The sequence below is a fragment of the Lissotriton helveticus genome, chromosome 7, assembly GCF_964261635.1.
Source record: "Lissotriton helveticus chromosome 7, aLisHel1.1, whole genome shotgun sequence".
In the NCBI taxonomy this organism is placed as follows: Eukaryota; Metazoa; Chordata; class Amphibia; order Caudata; family Salamandridae; genus Lissotriton; species Lissotriton helveticus.
The window spans coordinates 1,091,280,122-1,091,306,204 of record NC_136068.1 but is presented as its reverse complement, the minus strand read 5'-3'; the positions used below and the strand labels follow the sequence as shown (position 1 = coordinate 1,091,306,204).

General features: G+C 46.6%; 1 protein-coding gene across 2 annotated transcripts in view; it reads left to right on the top strand.

Annotated features, from left to right (window-relative positions):
- The window catches only part of SLC38A10 (solute carrier family 38 member 10), a 433,558-nt gene that overhangs the window by 57,567 nt on the left and 349,908 nt on the right, over positions 1-26,083 (top strand). For both annotated transcript variants that reach the window (XM_078654197.1, XM_078654198.1), the window contains exon 2: positions 25,192-25,309. In XM_078654197.1, coding sequence (XP_078510323.1) covers positions 25,192-25,309 — 118 coding nt within the window. The remainder of the gene's footprint in view (positions 1-25,191; positions 25,310-26,083) is intronic.

The window sequence follows — 26,083 nt, the reverse complement described above, 5'->3', positions numbered from 1 at the left end:
GACATAGAACCTTCTCAAGTCAACAGGTCCTAGAGTGTGCCCCCAATGTAGAGTCCACTCCTAGTAATGTTATTGGAGTGTACCCTCTGGCTAACAGTGACTATAGCCTAAGTATCCCCCTGCCGGACAGAACCACATCCTGCTCGGGGAACGCTTTTAAGGCTTATGTTGTAGGTAGCCCAAGACCTCCCGGAGTTCCAAAGATAACTATAGATCAGCCAGCTAGGACAAATGTGAGTAAAGAGTTTGTAAATGAAATAGTCAGGGAAGGAACCTGGATCTCTACTGGCACATCTGGTGGTGAAGAGTATCAAATGATCTCAAGGCGGCCCATGAACCCTGGACAGCCCCCCTCAAATGCAGGACACCTTCTGCCAGAGATCCTCATTCCGTCTAGGACTAATGTAGTGTCATTACTATCATGGAACATTGCAGGGTTGGGGTCCAAACTAGCTCTCCCAGAATGGATACATTTTATCGACACCCACGATATATGTGCTTTTCAAGAGACCTGGGCAGTGGACCCTGTATTTCGGCTAGGGTATCTATCCTTCCAGGTCCCAGCTGTAAAACTAGCAAAGGGTCGTCCAATGGGGGGGTTTGGTGATCTGGGTTAGGCAGGGCCTGTTGTGTAAAGTATCCCAAATACCCACCAATAATGTTGATATTCTCGCTTTGAGAATAACCCCGGAGCAGGGTCCTAGTTTCTACGTTTTTAATGTATATGCCAGAGGCCTTGCAGGAGGACGTTGTCCAGAAGTTGTAGAGGCCCTGCAGGGGTTGCTGGATGGTTTACCAAGAAACATCAACCCGATAATTGCAGGGGATTTCAATACGACGTTTGAACCTCTGGGGCTTGAGGATCAGTGTTTTTTGGAGGAGGAAGACGCTAAGTGGGGAATCCCTACCCTTTCAATCGAACCTATAAAAAAGTGGACTGCGGCGGACATCCAATTAAAGGGGATGTGCATAGGCCATCAATTACGAGCCGCAAATGGGAGAACGCAGTCAGACAGGTTGGGGGTTGTTACTTTTAGCAATGGCCTCCGATCTAGCCGTATTGATTACTTGTTGGTGAGCTTGCCACTGTGGCAGAACTTGGGGGACATGGTGGTAGTGAAACGCCCCGAAAGTGATCATGATCCTCTCATAGCTACTATGGTTGGGTTGTTCGGTGAAGCCCCACTCATTAGGTCGGAGGAAAGGGATAATGACCTGGTGCTGTCCAACAGCACCCGCCACCTTAAATGGGGTGAGATTGTACAGCGCCAGGAAATAGTCCTAGCTATGAATAACGAGGTAGACAGGGTATTGGAATCATGGAGTGGTAGTGAGGGAGGCCAGGCCTCATTGCCTCGCATAACTGAGACACATACCACGCTCTTTGACCACCTGAAGTCATTATTTAGTAAGACTATCAAATCCAAGAAAAGTAGTAAAAAGAAAGCTGAAGGATGGTTTAACTCTAACTGCCGTTTTTCCCGGAGGGCTCTAGTGGTAGCTATAGGTGTAGGTAATCCCGAGGGAGTAAGGGTGGCGCGGGCCTCTTACCGGAATGCAGTTAGAGAAGCCAAAAAACTTTGGGACCAAGTTAGGTGGCGAGATCTCAAGGAAGCGTGTGAGTCCCGGAATCCTAAACTGTTCTGGGATGTGTTTAAGTGGGATAGGGGTGGGTGCCCCGACCCCCCGCAAAACCATGTTGCCCACCACCTATGGGTTGAATATTTTATACCCCAGTATGCTTCCTGGGTTGACGAGCAGTCCATTTTCCCGCAAGGCCACTCATTTTATACCAGTGGGATATTTACATTACCAGAGGTGGACAGGGCACTAGATACTATTACTCCAGGCTGTGCTCCAGGGGCAGATAGCATCCCTGCAGATGTTTTTACAAGCTACAGGTCTTCCTGGCGGTTGTATATTCATCATTTAGCAAATGCAATTGCCTGTGGTGCCCCTATTCCGGCATCCTGGAAGGGGGCCGAGATAATTCCTGTTTTCAAGAAGGGTGACAAAGCTGTAGCAAGTAATTATAGGCCAATCGGTCTTATTGACTCCATTCAAAAGATCATGGGGAGACGGATCCTACAAAAACTCCAGTCCTGGATGGACGACGAGAACATTCTTACAGGCTGGATTTAGACCCCTCACAAGCACCATCGACCAGGTCTTCCGCTTTATTAATATCCACTGGAAGACAGTCACTCTGGGGAAGGGGGCATTATATGCAGTATTTGTGGACTTGAAGGCAGCCTTCGATCTGGGGCCTCGCTGCAGGCTGTGGTGTGTACTAAGAGAGATGGGGTTGTCCTCAGAATTGCTATCTCTGATCGTCCGCCTACATGAGGGTAACCATGCACGTGTTCGGTGGGGGTCCAGGGGGGAGGTCACTGAGTCATTTGCCGTGGACAGGGGAGTGCGACAGGGTTGTGTGCTTGCACCAACCCTGTTCTCGCTCTTCGTTAACGGTGTGGCTGACTTCCTCTCTGAAGTACCCTCCGATGCTTCACAGCTGGCCGGTGTGTACATACCGATCCTCATGTTTGCGGACGACACTCTAATCCTAGCAAAAACGCCTAGTGGTCTGCAAAAAGCCTTGGCCAGGTTTGAGGAATTCTGTTCAACTAGGGGCCTAATAATCAACATGGCAAAGACGAAGTTCATGTCTTTTAATGAACATAGATCATTTCGGGGGAAGTTATATATGGACAAAGTGCCTCTCGAAAAAGTGGACGCTTTTACGTATTTGGGGGTCACATTGCAGGCTGATATGAAGTGGTCAAATCAAATTGATGTGGCCACGTTAAAGCACAAACAGGCTGGGATCCTGGCAGCCGAATTTAAGACCTCCCTCTCGAAACCAATTTGTCCCTTGCTAGAGATCTGTAGCATAAAGGGTCCAAGCTCATGTTTGTATGGAGCTGAGCTATGGGGGTTTACGAATGTCTCTACCCTATCGGTGGCTAAAAATTCATTTTTACGTAAGGTTACAAGCGTCCCTAAAAGTACACCAATCTGCCCGCTGCTGCTCGATTTGGGGAGGAAAGCTGTATCAGACCTAGTAAAACTACGCCCCCTCCTATATTGGCGGCGATTGTGGAGCACGGCCGAATTATCCCACTATGCATTGGGCATCAAGGATATAATGGAAAGTGACCACTTCCACAAGGTGAAATGGCTAACAGAGATCAGATTGCTGCTAGCGAATCTGGGGCTCAGCGACCTATGGAACGATCCCTCCAATGCTATTTTCCCTTCAAAGAAGATCTTGAAGGAGCTGTACTGGGAAATGTTACGGGTTTCTGTATGCTCTAGTGGCTCAATAAAGCATCTAACTGGCCGGTTTCTAGAATTTAAGTCATCGCCGGCCCTTGAGCCCTATTGGGATGCCATTGAGAAGCCATTGGACAGAAAGCTGTACTTTCAGCTGAGGGTTGGTACCCTGCCAGTTAGGGAATTTACTAGTAAATGGGCAGGGCTTAATGAGTCTGGCTGCCCGGGGTGCAAAGATAGGCGAGAAATGATCAGCCACCTGTTGTTTTTCTGTCCATTGTATATGAAACCCCGTGCAAAGTGGATTATACCTATTTGCAAGCTGTTAGGCTTTAGAAGGCATGAGGAGGCGCTTCGAGTTCTTTCATCAGACCCATCGCTATTATTGTCAACAGCTATGGCCAAGTTTTTGGGTTGGACCTGGTGTATTCGATCTATGGCATTGTCACAGGCCCCTTGAATTGCTGTGTGATTATTGTCACCCCGAATGATTAATAATTAACTAGATCTATGAGATGTGAATGCCTTATGTTGTATTTTATGTACTAACTTTTATGGGATTTTTTTGATACTGTTATTTTCTATTCTTACCTGACAGATATTGGATGTTTAATACTTTTTTTAATGTTTTAAGGCCTGGATTATTTATGTTTTTACTTTGTATGTCTGTATGTATTTGTGCTTTTATGACTAAACTGTCGAATAAAGCTATTGAAATGAAAATGAAATGAGACTCTTGTATACTGATTTAAAATGTTTGGACTCATAGATATACTCGAGTCTTTGAATACTGGTCCAAACAGCCCTGAGTGATGTAAGGCAGATTGTCGCAGATCTACAATAGTTTTGCACTATTGCCCGTTTTATAGATTACTTCAGTTGTGTATTGAAGTATATCATATTATAGCGTTCCTCCACTGCTTGGCGCTAGGCTTATGACATCTCAAATCCCCAAAATAAAAATACAATCCTATAGTCTTTATAGACACTTTGATCAGAGATCAAAGTGGGCAGGGGATCGGAGTAACAACGTTCCCAAGCTTAATTAGTTTGGTGAAAACCGTTTCCATACCTTGTATTAAAACAATAAAAGTTCCTGAACGGTTGAGTTGCGGAGGACTGAAAGGGGAGAAGTGACTCCTCTATCGGTCAGTGGGAGAAGGGCGAGGCAGCTACAGGAGCGAACATTTTCTCCACGTTGCCGGCCAACTGAAAGAAATATAAATATATGCAATTGGTTAATCAGCAAATCTAAAGACTGCTTGGGATCCACTATAGGCTTTTATTGATAGATTTTGGAATTTCTCATTTTAATATGAACCAATAAAAAGGGTTTGCAATAGGTTCAATCAACAGATTACTAAGAACATATCTTCTGAAAGCACAGTAAATATTTAAACAATCTTTTTGCACATTTTGCAACAGTATTTGCACTGAGTTGGACACATCTTAAATTGTATATAAATGTCTTTTTTAATCTAATGACTTACATAATCTAAGTTCTTCCTGTCGCAGGCTTGGACCACTTACCACTATAAATACCTGTCACTATTTCCCTAGTGCTTTGACAAGGATTTAAATTGGTGATCCCCTGGTTACAGCCGCAGACATTCTAAGTGATTCCATAGATCACATACATTATATCTCAAATGCATTTACCTGTAAGTTAAAGGCCAGCAAAAATGTTAGGGAATGTTTTCTTATTTTTAGCCATATCTTTAACCCCGCCGCTCACACTGGCTGCCACTCCAACAGTTAGCTTGTTTTTCTTTTTGGAATGCTACCCCTGACTGATTTGCTTTAGTATTTGCTTCTGTGGGGCAGGATGCAGGCCCAGGGTGGAAGGGCACTAAGCATGCATCTTCTGGTCATTGAAGCTTTACACACCTAGTTTATTTATATGTTTTTATATAGCACAAACTTTTCCCGAATGTGTCTGAGAGCTTTATAATAGAATCAGTTACATTACATAAGGACTTCAGAGTACAGGAATTACATAAATGATACTAACGGCAACTCTAAACTCACATAAGGATGGTAGTAACAACATATGTTCACTACAGATACAAGTGGTTAGAGCTACATATATACAAGTTGAAAATTCACTCCAGATTACATTTTAAGAAGAGTTGAAGCGATTAGGGTTTGTACAAAAACATTTGACATATTTACACAGATTGATCTTCTCGCCATTGCTGGGGTTCTTTCTTTCAGCCCGGCCTTCAGGGTGCTGTTATACTCACGGGTGGTGATCTTGGGCCTGGAAGGATTGTAGTGGCGAGTTGCACTCTTGAGAGGGGGGAGGGGGGTTTGGCACTCTCCAAATTGCGACTTCTCCCCGACTGGCGCCGTACATTTTTCGACTCTTCATCCGGCGCCGTGCTTTAGTAGCGCGCGGCACCAGGGAGCCTAGTTAAGGGTCAGTGGCGAGGGGGGATTTGAATAAAACAATACATCAATCTTGTTCACACTTGTGCCCGTATTTGCTAGTTGGTCAGTATGATGCCATGCTTGCAGCATGTTCTGCAGTGCGGCCACAAGTTAAGTCTCTGGTGAGACTTGATCACAGGCAGCTCTTTTCGCATGCTTAGCTGCAGTGACAGTGGTCACACCATCCTGCGTAACACAGTGTCGTTGGAACCTTCCCCGCGCAAATCGGCATATGTATCTATTCTAACTTTTTTAGTGCACTCTGCTGGTTCCGGGCACAGCCCACTCGGCAAGAATACTCGACTCCTAATAATAAACCTCAGTATTGTTGTGTGGAGGCCTTCAATCACTCCACCTTTAGGAAAGAGCATTCTCACATGCTCCTTCGACCCTACCCTGAAGTGCGGTTGTTTTTGGAAGTTTGTGTGATGGTTTTAACCTTTAAGCCGCGGCGCAAATTTAGCCGCGGCTCAGGCGGGGCTGGAGGGTGGGCATGGCGCTCCATACTCATGACGGCTCCACGCCTTCATGAGTCACGGGCAGTGTGTGCTCATGACGGGGTGGAGACGTCATGACCCCGCCCACTCACTAATTTGCCCGCACAGGCGGGGAATTAGTGCCGCCCAGGCGGAGCGTGGGCGGAGCGGGACGACGTGGAGCCATTATGAGCATGGAAAGGGTTAAAGAAATAACTTTAAAAAGAACAGTTGATGAACAGAATAATGATCGATGTCAAACATTCACCCCAGTACAGAGATCTGGACCTAAATCCATCGTTTTTTTTGCTTCCCATTCCAATCCAGTTTAAACCCAGCCCCCCACAAATCAGCCTTGACCCTGTTCCTATATGAACAGTCCAGTCCGAACTGCCAGGCCAGGTTCCCTCTGGACTCTGGACTGGAAACAAGCATCCTAGGATCGGTGTTGGAGTTTCACCCTTCTGCAGCTGGTGTCATATCAAACTTCCTTTTCTGCGATCCATTAGCCATACGCACTGCAGAAGAGAAAAACAACAACAAAACCAGAAAGAAGAGAAGGGCCTGAACAATGAACCAATGGCCAGGCGACCAGATACAGGTTCACTACCAATATACCGCCAGGGGGTTTGCAATACCTATTGAACTTTACCTGAGGACAGTGACAAGTAAGGACACCATAGTGATTGTTGCATATGGTGTCACACCACACCAAATTCGGAATAGTTCTAGCTTCAGAACGTTCAGCGAGTAACCACCCAATAAATGAAGAAAAGGACAACCTGTCAGTGATGAAGAAGGCCTCCTTGGATCCCATCTAAGCCCACACATCAAACAAGCTGCCCGATGGCAAACGCTTGAGCTAGGAGAAGAAAACAGACTATTTCAGGACATTGGAACTAGAGATACGGGATCACAATCCCATCAATGATCTCATCCTCTTCCATTAGTGTGAGTGAAAGACCATACAGCATGAAATGTGCTCACGAGATAGAGGTGACGTCAACAATTCGAATGGCTGACCGATTCCTTGGCTTTTGGAGGAAATGTTATGTCCGTTTAGGAAAGGACCAACTAAATAACAGGCAGGCACATACGTGCTGTCACAGGAGGAGTGAGAAAATACACCTACTTTAGCACTCTAGGATGACATCTGTGTGACTGCTGTCTGTGCTGGGTCTCACTGAGCTCCCAAACCAGCACATAAACATGCCTTGAGTAAAGAAGGTCTGGGTGGCAGGTGGACTGATAGGTAAAGGGAGTATTGTATTGTAGGGACGTTCACTTTGAAATATGGACATAGGTAGGAGTAGAGTGAGGTTTGGGTGGGGGTAGCACACATACTGTGTTACAGAGAAGTGTGGAAATTTCATGATGGGGAAAAGAGAGAGGTTTGTAAGATAGGGAAGGATGGATGGTACTTTGAGCAATAGGGCAGTGCAGGTGGAGGTTTGGGTAACAAAGATAGCTATGGAAACGTGCTTGATAGGGAGGGCTTAGGAGAATCTGCCTGATAGGGAAAGGAGGAGAGGGATTTTGAGAGATAAAGGTGGTGTGTGAGTGGTAGGACGGTAAGTGGGTTTGAGTCATAGGAAAGGGAGGGTGTAAATGTGTGGGTGATTCGGTAGAATTATAGTGACAGGGTGTGTTATGAGGGATGAGGAAAGATTGATGACAAGTTTGTGTGCTGAGAGGTGTGGGGGACGTTCTCTTGATATGAAGAAGAATGAAACTAACTGCGCACCATAAACTAAAAGGACCAATACAGCTACACTTTCCACAATGCATCATGCTGGTATTTGTAACGCAGGTCCCAACTTCCCACCCTTGGAAAATAACTAACTCCAGCTGGTTTGCCTTGCCAATAGATGTTCTGCTTAAAATTACTAACACTGTATAATCATGCATTCTTCAAAAACTCTTACAGATTACTGTCCTTCAACACTCCCTCTTTGATGCTCACAAAGCACTGATCACTCACTACTTCTCACACACTGATCTGTGCTACTATGTATAAAGTAATCGAAACTGTATGAAGTCCTGAGCTCTAGGAATGTGAAGATTTTCTGCCTTCAGTTATTCCTGTAATGGTGGGACGGGATGATGGATGGAGTACTTTTATTATGAAATAAACCACTTAACCTACTCCCGTATGGACATGGATTCTTGGGCAGATGCAACAATTTGGCGGCTATTTCCCAGTGTTCCTCCTGAGAAATACTATACTGAAAGGGTCCAGAGGCATAAACACGTGTAGTCGCAGATCCATGCCGTGATTCACTTGTCCTCTGTTGATGCACACCCACCTGCGCCCCTCGCACCCTCCTTTCTGACCACACAAATAAAAGATTAGGATGAATAAAAAAGATATGGCGTTCGGTGTTCTGCAGTGCAAGCCCGTTTTTTCGCTCGTTCTTTTCTGTGCCATTCTGCTGACAACAATGGCGGACTGCGATGGCGGATTTCAGCTCTGAATGAAAGGCCCGCCGCAGCGTTCTCGTTGTATGACATGAATATCACCAGCATTGGCCTTTACTTCATGTAGAACCCCCTGGTGCCCCTTCCACCGCCCCGGTACAACAAACTGGCTGAGTGAGCCGAAGTGGCAAAGTGCTGCCCTGACAGAAAACACCGGCTCAGCACCCGGCACCTCCCTCTGGACGCGAACCCTTTAAGGGCCAGGCCTCAGCTTGTTGTGAAACTAATGTGCTTTCAGAACATCTGATCACAAGGGTCATGTCAATCCCGGAATTGTAATAAGAAATTAGTAGAATAATAAAAATAGGTAGCAGTGAGAGGGGAATCAAGCGGCAGTATTGCACAAAACACAGCCGCGAGTGGTGCGCGCACGCCAGAGCGGCACACGTGATGGCCTATTGGTGTCTTTCAGGCGCACCAAGCGCGTAATAGACACCAATAGGCTGTGGGAGGAGCAACACGCCCACCTTTTGCGTATTGTGTGCTGGCTTTATAAAAACCATGCACGCAAAGGCCAATAACGTGCCACAGAAGGAAAGGCAAACGCTCGTGCGTGTGCCTTACCTAGGGCAGCCTCACATCCCTATTTTCCACCTCCTAAATGTCTTGCGCTGCACAAGCACTGCTGTGCAGTGCAACGCTAGGCGCGAGACCTAAAAAGAACGGTTGATGGACAGAATGCAGAACAATGTCATACATTCTCCCCAGAACAGACATCTGGGCCATCGTTTTTGTGCTACCCATGCCATTCCAGTTTAAACCCTGCCATACGCAAATCAGGGAAGACCTGGCTTGGCAGTTTGGGCTGAGCTGTTCCTGTGAGGAACTGGTCAAGACTGATTTGCATATGGCTGGTTCTGAACTGAGATGGCGAAGTGAGCAAAAGAACAATGATGTATTCAATCCAGATCTGTGACTGGGGCGAGTGACTGAAATGTTTCCGTTCTCTGTCCTTCATCTCCTTGTGTTTGCTTTGTTCGTCCTAAGTTTGCAGGGTATGCCCAGACCTGGGTCCGTTGCTCACTTTGCCACTGGATTCAAGCTAGCCTGGCTGATGAGGGGTGTTACCCCGTAACCGGTCCTAGGATGCTTGTTTCCGGTCCAGGTAAGACCTGGCTTGGCAGTTCGGTATGGACTGTTCCCATGAGGAAAAGGGACAAGACTGATTTACATATGGCTGGGTCTGAACTGGGGTGGCAAAGTGAGCTAAAGAACGATGATGGATTGAAGCCAGATCTGTGACTGGGAGTGAGCGTCTGAAAAGTTTCAGCGCTTCGTCCATCATCCTTGTGTTTGCTTTAAAGAAATAACTGTCATTTGATTATACTGTAGTATTGACAAATCAGAAGATGGTATAAAGATTCAAAGGACGTGCTGAAACATTATTTCAGACACTAAATAATAAACAGTGCCGAGTTTACCTTTGAAAACTGAGTGCTGGGCGCAAGGTAGCGTGTTGGTTTTTCCTTCGGATTTTACGACCATATAGTCCTATGATATATCGAACCCCAGTGCTTGTACTGTCGAAATGTATGTTTGTGCTGCTTGTTGTGAAGTACTGTCCCGCGCTTTGCCGTATTATTCCTTGGAATCTTCCCGCCCATGTAGGATGTGTAGCGTTAGTGCCTGAAAAGCCTGCATTTCGTCCAGAGCTAACCTATGTTAAAAAAATAAAAACAGATGAAGACTGTCGCCTACAGATTGTCTTATGACATACAAAGTAAATGATCTAAATGCTCCTTAATTCGAGATTTGATATATTTCAAGTCTAAGAAGCAAAATTTATTTTTGTAAAATTCCCCAGCACGCTGTCGCTTTACCCTGCAGTCTTGTACTCACGGTGCTTCGGTGACGTAGCTCACTTGCTGTTTCCACGTGGCGCCTGCTCGTGCAGACTTCTGAATTCTCGCCTGCCTGCTGTAGGCGGTTGCATGTTTTCACAGGTTGTCCAGGCGTTGCAGTGTGAGGTGTTATTAACAATATGGGGGCGGGGCCACTTTTCCTAGGAACTTACTAATGGGGTGATTATAGTAGCGCAGCCTTACTTGAAGAGAGGCTGGGGTGAGATTCGAACCGGTGACTAATAGGTCAAGCGCTAATAATGTCTGCTATAGATAATCCGTCCTGTCAACCTTTTCATATTTAACAGCAAAACATTTGAATGCGAGTTGAAGAAAAGTTGTGCTGCGATATGATTTGGGCATACAGCGCGCAGTTTTTTGTTGAGCTTAATGGAATCGAGCTCACTTTAGGGATCATTGCATTTATTCCGGACTTGCAGAAGAGGAGTAGTTGTTGTGCAGTTTTCTTTATGCAATGACATTTTTTGCCTTCCAATGAACAGGGTTGTTATGCAATAGGTTGTTCCCATATTACACATCCTATGTTTGGTTAGGGTCTTCCTGCAGGGCTGACATCACTGGATTCATATCCTAAAATGTGGCTGGTGCTCTATTACACATGATACACATGTGGGATAAAAGTGATCATAGCATGTATCAAATATACAAGAACAGCACTGCCCGATATTATATGATAAAAACTTTTAAGGGTCCGTGCCACAGTCGTGTCACAGTATCCATACTGTCAGAGATATGGGATCACCATAAGGACTCTGAATTGTGAGGCCCGAGGTAGCGCAGATGTCAGGGTTTCGGTTGAGCCTAGGTTCAATTGATGTCATGAACAATAGTCGAGCTCTTATTACCGAGTCAGAAAAAAGTCTCGTAATAATGCCAGTGTATGCAAAATATATCCTGGAACTGTGCGCTTTTTGGTGGTGCCAGTAAAGATACAGTGTGGGAGCTTTCGAGGAGCGCATGGTCGAAAAGCTGGGCGTGGTTACCAGAAGAGCTTCAAGTACGTGGCCATATGTTGGCATGTCGAGAGCGGTCATCTATCTAGTTCAAGATCCATCCTCTCCCATTGAGGAGACCGTGAACTTGGAGATTAAGAACTAGACAGCCGCGTGCTCTTGTCAGTGCCTACATAAGGCCACATACAGAAACTTGTGGTAACCACTTCCATCTTACCACCTATGCAGTCCTTGAATGGTGCATGCTATAAGTGTACACGGAGCACACACATCCCGGGTGTATTTTGCTCATGGTGGCCTTATCAGAGGACTTTTTTTTCTGACTCCCTACTAAGGACTTGACTATTATTTGTGACGCCATTTAATTGAACCTGGGGCCAACGCACTCCGTGACATCTTCTGTACCCTCAGGTTCCACCAGTCAGAGTCCTGATGATGATCCCCTACCTGTAACTGGATGGAAACATCTTCGACTCTGATGCGGACTGTGAAAAATATTTTGTGACGTATATTTACAGGCTGTGGTGTTCTTGTACATTTAATTTGCACTAGGATCACTTTTATCGCACATGGGTATCACGTTTAAAAGGTCACAGAGCTAATTTTATTCACTGGCACCCACTGCGTCATTGTAACACATTAAATTCCATTTGGATGCGTTATCAATCAATATTAATACTAGGGACCACTGTTTTGACCTATCTATAATACCCCAGGTACCCTTGTGAAACTTATTATCACTGGATTGAAGGGCACTGCTGTTTCTGCTGTTTGTTCACATAACTGACATTTTCTTATCCTTCTGTGTTTTAGTTTATTTAAAGCATTCTTCTTTTTCTCTAACTGCCCTGCAATAGGCAGAACAAGGAGTGGTCTGTCTCTAGAAGGCCGAGGATCTAAGTCTTGACCTAGATGTTTGAAGCGTCTTTAAAATAAATGCAGCAGTTCACAAGACCAGGGTCCAGACCATTAACAATGTAGTTGGTGAAAAAGGCAAGACGTTATCTTAAACATTTTTATTTTTTTAAAGACTGTCAACAAGGGTTTTCTTTCATCTTATAGGAAAAAAGTAATAGACACACAGATCCAAGTACATGGAAGGTACATAGATGCACAATGGAAGTATGTGCATGTAGACCAAAGATGATTTTTATTTATGTATTATTATTATTTTTTCTCTCAACAACATAATTATTTTACATGTTTATACAAAGTAATACACAAAGATAGGTACATATCTATAGTGAAAAAAATGCTTGTTTACAAAGGGATATGCTGTAAATTTCTGTTTGCGTATGGTGCTTATGTGGGGAAGAGCCAAATCTTGAGTCGTTTTCTGAAGATAAGGTGGTTGTCGGTGGACCTTATGTTGGGGGGTAAAGAGTTCCATAGTTTGGCTGCTTGAACAGAGAAGGATGTGCCACCCATGTTTTTTTCTTGTATGATGGGATTTTGAGGCGAGATGCTCTTTTAGAGCGGAGGTTCCTCTGTTGAATGTGTTTGGTGATTTTATTCCTGATGAAGAGCGGTCCCATACCATGTATGGCTTTGTGGGTGATACAAAGCAGCTTGAACGTGGATCTTCTGGCAACCGGTAACCAATGCAGTGCTTTCAAGGCAGGGGAGATGTGGTCTCGCAGTTTGATATGCAAGAGTAGTCTGGCAGCCGAGTTCTGAATCCGTTGTATTCTTTTCATGGTCGTTAAAGGTGATCCGTGGTAGAGGCTATTGGCGTAATCGAGTTTGGATAGAACAAGGGAGATGGTAGCTTGGACCTTGTGTGGAAATCCCAAATGAGGGAAAATTTGTTGCAGCGTTTTTATAGCAGCAATGCTTGATCTTGCTAGTTTATCCACTGGGGCATTCATCGACAGCTTGGAGTCCATGGTCATTCCGAGGTTTCTTACTTCCTTCGATACATTAGGCAGTGATCCCAGTTCATCAGGCCATGCGGCAAGCGGGTTGTAATGTTTCCAATCACCACAGGTGAGTATTTCAGTTTTTGAAGCATTCAATTTGAGATGGCTCCAGGTCATCCACTGATCCACGGCTCTGAGACAGCTGAAAATTGGTGATTTTCCAATGTCTTTGGGGCATTCCAGTTGAAGGAGTATTTGCGTGTCATCTGCATAGTTATAGCACGTGAGGTGAAATTTATTGATCAGTACTGGTAATGACTTCATGTAGATGTTGAAAAGCATGGGCGAGATGATAGAACCTTGAGGGACCCCTGCTTTTGCGGAGTATCGTTTGGACGAGAAAGGTGGGGTATGGATGACATTACTTCTGTTTCGAAGGTAGGACGCTATCCAGTCTAAAGCAGTTCCCTCTATGCCGGCTTCATAGAGTCTTTGTTTCAGAGTGTCATGGTCAACCGTGTCAAAGGCAGCTGAGCGGTCCAAGAGGAGTAGCGCAGCAACCCCGTTGCGGTCAACTGTATTCTTTAGGTCATCCCAGATGGCAAGGAGGAATCCTGTTTGGAAGTCTGAAAATATGTCATTCTCTTCAATGAATTGTGACATCTGAGCGAACGCTGCTCTTTCCATCAGTTTGCCCAGGAACGGTCCATTTGTAATGTGTCTGTAGTTGTCAGGGTTCAACGGGTCCAAGTTTGTTTTCTTCAGTTAAGGGCGTATGTATGCCTTTTGGAGTTCTTCTGCAAATATTCCAGTAGTTAAGAATCGTTGATGATTCTTCTTACTGAAGTGGCAGCAGAGGTTGTTAAAAGAATTGTCTTGAAAGTTTGTGGCGGACAGGGGTCAGAAGGGCTGCCGGCAGGCCTGCTTGCTTTAACCAGGTCCATAAATTCATCGTGTGAGATGTGTCGGAAGGAATGGAGAGGCTTGATTAGAGCATTCTTGGATTGTTGTTTTGTACAAGGGTTAGTGCTGGTGCTTTTTTTCTGTTTTAAGTATGATTCCAATGTGTCTGCTTTGTTCGTGTAATGATTTGCCAGGTTGTTTGTGAAATCTTGAGTAACAGGATGAGTTCCGTCCAGGCAATTTGGTTTGCGAAATTCATTGAGTATTTCATAGAATTCTTTATTTGCACATTTTAGCGTTTTGAATTATGTCTGAATAGTACCTTTTCTTAGCTTTTTTGATAGAAGACTTGTATAATCTGTTAATTTTCTGTAGGTGAAGTTTGTCTTGTTTGGCGTTTGTTTTGAGCTAGGTACGTTGCAGCTTTCTAATTTGTTGTTTTATGTCTTTTATTTCTATGTTTCTCCAAGGCGCTTTTTTCTTTTGTTCTGTTGTGCGGTTTTGAGTGGTATCAGGATATCAAAAGCTTCCAGTAGCCACTCATATAGATTTTGAACAGAATTTATGCTTTCCAGATTTGTACTGGATGTTAGTTGTGTTTCCAAGTGTTCCAAATTGAGTTTGTTCCACGGCCGATAGTTGGATGGATGTAAGGTAGTTTTAGGTGAGTCGCTTGGCGTTGTTTTTTGTTGGAAGGCAAGCCAGTGCGACATCCCACCATCGCAAGCCCTGTGCATCTCCCTCGCCACCTTCTTTCACCGGAAAATCACCAACATCCATGACAGTTTCAAACCCCGGACGACTCCTGCAGACCTCGCCGCACCAGACCTACCGCACCCCACCGCCCACGACACCCTGACAACCTGACAACCTGGGCCAACGTGAGCATCGAGGACATAATCAAGACCATGGGAACAATCCCCTCCGGATCCCCGTCCGACCCTCTCCCGCACCACATCTTCAACAAAGCCAGCAGCTCATCGCACCCCACCTGCACAGAATCATCAACCTCTCCATTAAGACCGCCACCTTCCCTGAGAACTGGAAGCACGCAGAGATCAACGCCCTGCTCAAGAAACCCAAGGCGGATCTCAAGAACTTCCGACCCATCTCCCTGCTTCCGTTCCCAGCAAAGGTCATCGAGAAGATAGTTAACACCCAGCTCACCCGTCACCTCCAAGACAACAGCATCCTGGACCTATCCCAATCAGGATTCCGCAGCAACCACAGCACCGAGACCGCCCTCATCGCCGCCACAGACGACATCAGGATCCTTCTAGACAACGGCGAGACGGCGGCCCTCATCCTCCTGGATCTCTCCGCCGCCTTCAACATGGTCTGCCACCGCACACTACGTACGCGACTCCCAGACGCAGGGATCCGGGAGAAAGCCTTGGACTGGACCACCTCCTTCCTCTCCGGCAGAACTCAGAGAGTCCGCCTCCCCCCGTTCAGGTCCGATGCCTCCTAGATCATCTGCGGCGTCCCTCAAGGATCTTCCCTCAGCCCGACGCTGTTCAACGTCTACATGGCACCACTAGCACGCATCGCCCGACAACACGACCTCAACATAATCTCCTACGCCGATGACACTCAACTGATCCTCTCCCTCACCAACGACCCTCTCACCACCAAATCCAACCTCCACCAGGGAATGAAGGCCGTCACAGACTGGATGGAGGATAGCCGCCTTAAACTGAACACAGACAAGACGGAGATCCTCATCCTCTGGTCCAACCCCTCAGCATGGGACGACTCATGGTAGCCCACGTCTCTGAGGGCCCCCACCGACCACGCACGCAACCTGGGAGTCATCCTCGACTCGAAATTCACCATGACCAAACAAGTCAACGCTGTCTCCTCCACCTGCTTCAAAACCCTCTGCATGCTCCACAAGATCTACAGATGGATCCTGACCAACATAAGGAAAACAGTCACCCAGGCCCTAGTCAGCAGCAGACTCGACTACGGAAACGCCCTCTACGCGGAGCCTCGTCCAAGCTCATCAACAGACTGCAGAGAATCCAGAACGCCTCTGCACGCCTGATCCTCGATGTCCCGCGCCGCGACCACATCACCCCCCACCTGAGGAACCTGCACTGACTCCCCGTCGACAGGAGAATCTCCTTCAACCTCCTGATCCACGCACACAAGGCATTTCACAAGACCGGACCAGCCTATCTCAACAATCGGCTCTTCTTCTACGTACCCAACAGGAAACTCCACTCTGCTGACCACGCCCTGGCCACTGTCCCGCGCATCCGTAGAACTACTTCCGGAGGCAGATCCTGCTTCCATCGCGCCCCCAGGACCTGGAACACCCCCCCACCCCTACCTACGACAAACCGAAGACCTGCTGACCTTCAGGAGACAACTCAAGACCTGGCTCTTTGACCAATAGCAGCAGCAGCCCCCCCCCCCCCCCCCAGCGCCTTGAAACCCCTCACCGGTATGTAGTGCACTTTACAAATTACTTGATTGATTGATTGATTGATTGATTGGTCTGACCATGTGACTGGAGTTATAGTTTGAAAGGTAACTAGTTCAGTATTAGCAAAAATGACATTTAGGATATGTCCAGCGGTGTGTGTCGGATTGTGGACAATCTGATGCAGGGTCAATGCGTCTAGGCCGGTGATATTGTTTTTGGATGGGTCATATTGGGTTTATCAAACCAAATGTTAAGGTCACCCAGAATGCATAGGTTGGAGTGTATTGTTATCAGGTTTTAAACTGTGTCTAGAAGTGCGTCTGGGAATGTTGCCTTGCTAGGTGGAGGTCTGTAAAGGAGCAGGAAGTTACAGGAGGAAGACGGTGTAGGATTGCATCTTGCTAGAAGAGCCTCACAATTCTTTATGGAGATGTTGTCAATTTTAGTGATATGTATTGTTTGCCTGAATACAACAGCTAGGCCACCTCCTTTTTTGGCTATACGATTTTGGGTGATTAATTGATAGCCTAGAGGAATGGCTTCATGCAGGACTGGAGCCATATCTTCTCCCAACCATGATTTGGTTTTGAATAGTATGTCTGGTTTTGCATCGGTGAGAAGGTCGTAGATGTGATGCTTGTTTTTAGAGAGGGATCGAGCATTTATTAGTAGACAGTTTAGTGAGTGGCCTTTGGTGATAGTGGGACTTTGTTTGGTAGAAGAGTGATCAGTATTGTGTGGGTTTGTAGCAGGTGTGTTTTTAGTGCTGGTATTAGCTGTATTAGGATAGCAATAATGTAGCTGTTCTGTATCGGGTTCCTCATCCAGCATGCTAAGAAGGCATTTTGATGGGTCTGCACTTGGTACTAGCACCGTCTGTTTTTAGGTCTCCCTAGGCAGCGCTTGCGCCGTCTCTTCAAGACATCAAGGCTCGACAAATCTGAAAAATTGTACTAGTCCTTCAGGTCTAGTAACTTGGAAAATCCCCTCGACCCAACTGCAACCTACTTGACCTCTGTCTCTGAAAACGGAGCAAAAGTGACAAGTTAACAAGATTTAAAGGCATCTTTATTGCCCAGTCCCTTAATGAGCAATAGAAACGCCTTTATATCTTGTTATCTTGTCACTTTTGCTCTGTTTCCAAAGACCGAGGACAAAAGTTAGTTTGTCTTCCTACTCGCCAGAAAGGACGAGTAGGACCTAAAAATAGCTCGTCCTCATCCATTCTCCCTCGCAAATGCGAGCAGGCGAGTGGATTTGTCGAGCCCTGGACATGCTGTATCTAGGATAGGGGCTTGAAAAAACACCAATCTTTTTCATTGCACCTGTTGCTGTCCTTTAGAAATGCTGGCTTTTCATCATCAAATACACTTAGCACGCCCTCCTTCTCGAATTTTGTATTCCTCCATGAGGACTGGCCCTCTTACATGTGTTCTTACTGTTCAGGATAGCTATACTTAAAGAGAACTCTTTTTTTAGTTGGCCTGCCTCTTTTCCTGTTAACTGTTCTGCTTACTTGTGCAGTGAAACTTCTGTTGCATCATTTGCTTACCATTTCTTTATCTCCTGTGCCACCCCTCCCCCTCCCACAACACTGCTTTGGTTGCTTCATTTCCTTATTCTCCCTGTGCCTCCCCTCACACCCTCCCACAACACTACTTGCAGGCCCCCACCACCCCTCGGGCCACAAATGTTTTGTTCGTTTTTTTTGTTACTTTACAGGCTCTTTTATTTATATAGGACACCTAGCCATGGGCTTGGGGAAATTAAACAATCAGCCCATTATCACGGGATGTTGAGCCTAACACCAGTCGGCAGCTCTCCTTTGCCTAGACATGTTGCAGGGTGCAGTACCATATGTGGCCAAAAGTGGTCCTAATGGACACCCAGTGACAGCCAGTGGTACTGCACCCTCGCAACACTGCTTGTTTTAACTGGAGTTGGAACTACCATTTTCCCTCCCAGCACTGCTGAACCATTGCAGGTGTACTACATGAAAAAATAAAAACAACAGAGTTCTTTATTTTAGTAAGGAGGGTGGGGCATACCTATTGCATAGGTAAAAAAAAGTTGACATTTATAATGCCGATAGCTCCAACTCCAGCAAATGTGAGACCTATTGCATTTCCAAAGCTTGTTATTCATGGAATCACAAATTAAACTGTTCTTTTTAGGTCTCTGCTAAAAGCGCGCGAAGCGCGTTCTTGCAGAGAACTATAGTCGTCGGCTCAGCCGACAACGAGTGGAGACAAGAGCTGGCCACGCGCGCAGCATCGTCAATGGGAGAGGGAGAGACAAGAGCTGGCCATGCGCGCATGGGATTTGGTCGCGCGCGTGAGTCAGTCTCCATTTTAGTCTCGGAGCTGCCGATGTGCACGAGCGCATCGCGCACAGTCACTGGAGGGAGTGGGAGCCGGTCCGATGATTGGTGGGCCTGCCTCTGCGCAGGCACATGATGACCCCGCCCACCCCTAGAGCAGAAGGCAGCCTTAGCATAGGTCTGGCATCCATTAAATGATTGGGGCTGCAGGCCTGGCTCAGTCCTCCTTGCTACATTCTTGCTTGTTGTGAGTGTGTTATCTAATCTGGTTGTCACACTAATTCATTTGCTGCCCCCTCGCGCTTCCCATATATGCTGGGGGCTGACGTCACGTGAGTAGTGCACGCTCTCTTTGCTTTCGGCGCGGGCCCCGGGGCGGCGGACGGTGTGTGGTGATGTTACTGGTGGACTGGTGAGGAGCGGTGTCACTGCTGCTGCCGGCCACTGCCTCCCACCCAGGCTACACCACAGCTAACTTGCGGCAGCGCCCAGGCCCAGACCCAGCCCCAGCCCTAGCCCTTGAAGAGCAGCACAAGACACGGTGACGGCGTGATGCACTGGCTGACTCAGCAAGCAAAGGTAGGCGAGCTGAAGCCGACACCAGCCTAGGCCCCTAGGCCACGCAGGGTCCAGCAGCCCAGCAGCCCCATCCTTATTTATTTTATTTATGCGTTTTTTATATAGCGCAGACTTTACCCGAAGGCGTCAGAGCGCTTCACAATAGTAACAGTAATGATACATGAGGAGAAAATTAAACAAAGTACAAAAGCAGGCTATTGTTAAGACCAAGAATACCTGTTTTTAAACTTCTTTGGCTGCGTCCAATTCTTGCTCCAGGCAAGAATCGGACGCAGCCAAAGAATCGGGCGGTCCTATAAATCACAGTTACTAGATCCAAGCACACACCTTCAATAATCTGGCACATTGAAGGCACAGGGACTGACCACGGGCAAGATTAACCCATAAAACAAAACTGTGTGATGGGCATCCTGGCAAGAGTGAACCAGTTAAAAAAAAAACGAGAAGCCGGTATTGAGCAGACCACACATAAGTAGATGGTGCGAACCAGTTGGCTGTTGTCTGGCAGCTAGCTGCACGTTTAACTAATTCACCTGCCACCATTTGCAGGACAAACAAAACATATTCGTATTTATATGAGAAATTAGTCACACAATCTACACCATATCACTCTGCACTGCTACAAGTTAAACACTTGTGGTCATTGACTATGTCTGTTGACTTCCATTACAAAGGCCTAGCGAACAAGGCCTATATTTACTCAGCACAGCAACTGAAGCTAACTTTGGAAGCTCCTAATTCCAGGGACACCCTCTCCATCTGTTCTCAGAGCCGGTGCTCCGTCTGGAAAAGCAACTATGTGTCTATGCCCCCAGACTCTGACGTGCACGTGAAAGTATTTCACACATGGCATGGGCACTTGCATGCTGGTATTTTTAGTCTCCCTATTTGGCCAAAGTACTTCAAGACCCACAAACACTTTGTGCAAGCAAACGAAGAATAATGGTAGAATAGTAATTTATCCTCTCCTATAATATTTAGGGAACTTATTTGCGAGTTTAAAGGGAGGCTCAGAAATACAGACACTTTCAGGAGGCAAAAGCAGACGTTAAGTTACATGAGGCAAAAGTGACAATTGTGAGCGAACAAAATGCACGAGGTAGCGAACACTGCATTACAGGAGGAAAAAGTGACAAGTGTGCAGGTTACAAGAGAAAACAAAGTACAATTAGAGGTATAATACTGCAATATATGCTAGACACTCAGGCACAAGAACAAACGTTAGGTAGGCAATGGTGGCACTTGTGCAAGCATCAAAGAATAGTGTGGGTAGTGGACGTCGTGTATGTTTACTTACCTGGAAACACTATAGCAACCTATGTCTTTTGTTAGTATGACATAGTTAGCGAGTATTTATATTTAGGAACTGCAGGGAATATTTACGTATAAGTGTTAGACACGGCCTTTTCCACATTGGTGTTTTTGTCCCTGGCCATTGTAAAAACCTTTATTTCTTTGCTAGTCAGCTATTGAACAGTGGTCCCTCCCCCCAATTATCTCTAAACATACCAATTGCAAATAAAAAAAAATAATTCATGCAAAGCATTGTCATTTACAATGCCAGTAACTCAAACTTTAATGCTGCGAGACCTATTGCATTGTAAATGCTTGTTAGTTACTGGTACTTGAGAATATTCTTTATTGTTTGAAGGTGTGCCCTCTAAACAATAGAGAAAACTTATTTACACATTACCTCAATCATTTTATCGCAGTTAAAACTCTGCCAAGGGCAACACCTGTTTTTAAACATTGTATTTCCCCTGATAGAAAAACTGCATCAAGTCTAAGGCAAACTCCGTGTTTCCAGAAAACTAACATATGTATTTTTACAGATAATCGAAGCTTCTATTCATATTTGAAGATATAGCAGAGGTTGGGCATTGAGTGTTTCCTGCTTTTTAGGTTTCGCCTGGCGTCCACTGCGCAGCAGTGTCCCGCAGGCAAAATCTTTTGTTTAACAGTACGGGGCTTTCTCCCGCCTCTCTCTTCCATTGGCTAGCTCCATAAATGGAGGCTAGCCATTGGAAGAGAGATCTGTCCGTAATTGTCCGAGCAGATTTGTGGGCGTTCCGCTGATTTTTTTCTCTCTCCGCCCCTTTGTTTACATCATGCGGCGGTGGGTGTTGTCTTATTTTGGTTTTTTTGTCACTATGTTTGCGCCGCCATTTTTTCACGGAGCTGGGGCGGGTGGGTTATATACAAGATGCTCGTTTCGCTCTTGCTCATTACCCCTGCATCTCTCTCCACGATTTTCTCTTCTTCCACAAAGACATACATGGGCAGACATGGGGGACTTTGGGGGTCACTTTTGGTCTGTTCTACTGCGATAATTAACCCTTTGCATCCTGGGGGCGGCGGGTCAGCACACTTCAGCCACGAAGGCTCTCTTGCGCTGACTGCAGTTTGTCCGACCACATGTGCACATCGGCCTACTCAGAAGTTGCTTCATTCTCTGGGCTGGGGGGGCAACACGTTATTTGCCAATGCTTTTTACTGTCTGTTCTTTATTCTTTTTACTTGTAACCATCCTTCTGGCCCTCCGTGAAACTGGAAGGCAGGCATCTTCTGCCGGGACGGGTGCGGGGCCTGCAATCCGGCAGGAAGTCCCGCCCGCCGCCGCTGGCCCGAGGAAGAGGAAGTGTGGCCTGTTGCGGGGCTCCCGTGTGCTGAGGGAGCCCCGGAAAAAGAAGAGGAGCATGGCGGCTGGTCGTCGGGGCTCCCATGTGCTGGAGGGAGCCCCGGGAACGGAAGCAGCCTGGAACCTCGCCGGCTGCAGAGACTGCGGCGTGAGCTGTGCTGCGGGGCTCCCATGCGTAGAGGAAAGCCCCGTGATGGCACCAGACAGGAGAGAAAGCATTGCAGGTGAGCGGGGAGGACGGGAGCCTACCCCGCCTCCCCCAGCATGGCGGTGAAGCCCCGGGCCCCAGGAGGGGGGCCCGGGTGACGGAGAAGAGACCTGCTGCTGAGTCCCGGTAAGTGGGGCTCGAGTCTTGTGCTCATGTGCTCTTGTGCCTTGAGAGGCTGGTTCGCATTGCTCTCGTGTGTATGTGCCCTTGCATCCGTGGCTGCACGCGTGCACCCCACACAAAGGAAGCACGTGGCATGCTGCAGGTTTCATCCTTCTCATGCCCTCTGTAGCCTGTCACCGAGCCTCGGACGTGGTTCTACCACCAAGTGGAAGGACAGCTGGGGGGAGGGTGGAAGCAACAGGGGTAAAGCTGTGGCGTCTGTGGATGGAGGGCATGCCACCGATGGGCAGAGTGCCTAGGGTCAGGAGCGCATGTCCGCAGTCCATGTAGGCATGTTCTAAACATGGGCCTGCTGCTGGCGTCCGCGCTTTCATGTGCAGGTGCAGCGTGCATATATGTCTGCTGTCAGGTCATGCCACCGAGGTCAAAAGTGGCATACCTATATCCCTGGCGCTGAGGGCCTCATCCAGTGACATAAAATTACAGTAAGTCAACCTTACTTGAAAGCAGGGCTGGGGAGGACAGCCCTCCGGAACATATTGAAAACTAGGCTCCACGCACTGCCAATTCTGGACTTCAGGACCCTTTGGAAACACAGTGTGTCTGGGAACAAGGGATGTCGCCTGTGTCAGTACCGTACAGAATCAGCAGGGCACAATATTTGCTGCTGCCCTGTGTTGCTGGGTCAAAGGCGACTATATCTAAGGTCTCTGTTCTTGCAAAACCAGGTGAGAACGCGCAAAGAGGCTCTAAAGCTCACCTGTACCATCACGAAGCCCACGGCCCTCGCACGACTTGGCAAGTTCCAGCAGAAGCAAAAAGTCCATAACTCACAAGGCGAAGCTCACTAAGGACCATGGGAACTTCAAGTGGAGGGGCATCGAACTGGTTACCACAAGCTTAGCTACGTATGATGCACCTCTGACTGGCCTGCATGAAGGACAGATTACCTGAAGGGCCTGCACATGGTCGAGAATTTCCACCAAGCTCCTCACAATACTTTTGGCAAAGCCACTTCTCACCAAATCAGTCCAACACCTCACAGGGTACGCGCTGGCGCACACCTGCGTGTGTGTGGGGGTGTGTGTGTGGCTCCGTGTGTGTGGCTCCGTGTGTGTGGCTCCGTGTGTGTGGCTCCGTGTGTGTGGCTCTGTGTGTGTGTGGCTGTGTGTGTGTGTGTGTGGCTGTGTGTGTGGCTCTGTGTGTGTGTGTGGCTCTGTGTGTGTGTGTGGCTCTGTGTGTGTGTGTGGCTCTGTGTGTGTGTGTGGCTGTGTGTATGTGTGGCTCTGTGTGTGTGGCTCTGTGTGTGTGTGTCTGTGTGTGTGTGTGGATCTGTGTGTGTGTGGCTCTGTGTGTGTGTGTGTGGCTCTGTGTGTGTGTGGCTCTGTGTGTGTTTTTGAAACATAAATAAAACGCGATATTTACAATGTCAATAGCTCAAACTCGCGTAGATACGTGAGATTTGAGAGAGATTAAGCTATTGGCATTCATTTATTTATCTGTTTTGAAAACCAAAACATAAATAAAAATTTTGTCATTTGCAATGCCAAAAGCTCAAACTTTTGCAAAGGCGAAACCGTTGCATTGTAAATGCTTGTTTATGCTGTATGTGAGTTTTGAATCCGAAACACATTATGACTAAACATCGAATACACATCCCTGGAGAATCCAGTGCCGAAAGATTGCCATTAGACTGCTCAGTCCAGAATGAAAGAATACTGGTGTCCCTGCTACATCAGTGGTCAATGCAGGGCCGGCTTTAGCGCTGGTGGCACCCAGTGCGAAATTTATTTTTGGCGCCCCCATACCTCATGACCACCTCCTCGGATTCCCTCACTACCACTGGGCAAAAGTGCCCCTCATCTCTCCAATCACAAGTTATTGCTAAATACAGCGCCCACCCAGGAGGCAAGCGCATCCTCCATAGGTCAGCGCCCAGTGCAACCACACCAGTCGCACTGCCCTAAAACCGGCCATGGGTCAATGATTCCTCACACGGGATGCTGCTCAGTAACCGCTGATTGTCTCAGAATCCCAAGAAAATGTCGCAGAAACCAAGAGGCTCTCAGACTCCTAATCTGTTTTGAAGAAAGAAGAAAAGCAACCTCAGTGTTGATATCATATTAATGAAATGTATTCTTTTTCTTTATAAGAATTGTGTGGAATTAATTGCTTGGGGTTTAAAAGACCATTTTTATCAAATATTTAGGCTGAAAAATATTCAACAAAGTAACAGGACAGTAGGATTAGATCTTTACTTATTGTGTGATGATGTGTTGTGTTGTAGTGATATGTATTTGGATTTATGCTACATGTACTACTTGTATAATACTTCAGTGGGCAGAGTTGGTAATACGTCATTTACCCGCTTTATAAAAGTGTTAAAGGTTTTTAAATACTACCATTGAGCTGCTTGTTTTTTTTAGTATGATACGCATGTAGCTCTGGGCGATGAACATCGCCATACTATCCCTGCTACCCTTACATTTTAACACAGTAGTGTTTATAGGTGCTAAATGTCTAAATGTGGTTTTTTTCTCCGTCTGGCACTAATAAAGAAAAAAACGATGTATGTACCTTCCATTTGAAAATGTTGAATGCTTGAGTTCCTCTAAAAGCAGCCACGCTCTTATTCATGCAATCTTATGTCGTTTGTAGTGTGGCATTCTGCTGGGGGCACTGCTGCTTCTCTTATGTTCCTGGATGACCCACCAGTCCTGTATGTTCTTGGTGAAATCGGCCAACCTCAGCAAGCGCAGAACATACGCTGGCCTAGGTGAGCATACTGCTTTGTACATTTTTAACATGACTGATTCACGATTGAGTTTGAAGTTTTTAGCAGCCTTGTATTAAGGGTGGGTGAAAGGATTTCTTACTTTGTTTGGGTTTAGGCATCCAAAGTGTAATGCATTTCAAAGTTTGTGCTCTTGTTCCGGTTAAACTGAGCAGAGTGAGTCACATGTCAAACAAAACAAAAGGTTCCATTTTGGAGCAATCAACTTTTCGGAAATCACCTAATTCTCAACTAGCCACTTCATCCAGTACAACCAACCGTACTCAGTATGATGATGTCTGATGGGATACTCGTGACTGAATTGCCCTAACATTATGTTCCTAATAGACTAGAGTGTTCACAGCATGCTGACTATCCCAGCATGCGCCTGGCGGCACTTATGTGCCTTTCAGACATTTTCAAAGCCAACCTATATCAGTTATACACACAGGGAACCCTACGCTTGTTTTCTCAACAGACGTGCATCTCCCTTCTGTTGTCTGTGTGCTTCTTTTTCCACCGCCACACCCCAGGTGCCATGATTCCTTCAATATGCATCCATCATACTCCACCTTTCTGTATATATACACTGAGGAACCGAAATAATGTAACTATCCAAGACTAGGGCGGTCATGGTGTCACAGATAGGCTTGACTATGTGTTATGATGTCACAGAAAATAAAGCGTCACAGGTCTAGTTTAGTTCCCCGACCCTCCTCTGCCTCCCCTCCCCCACCCCCCATCAGCCCCCTCGCTCTATTCCCACAGAGTCCATCA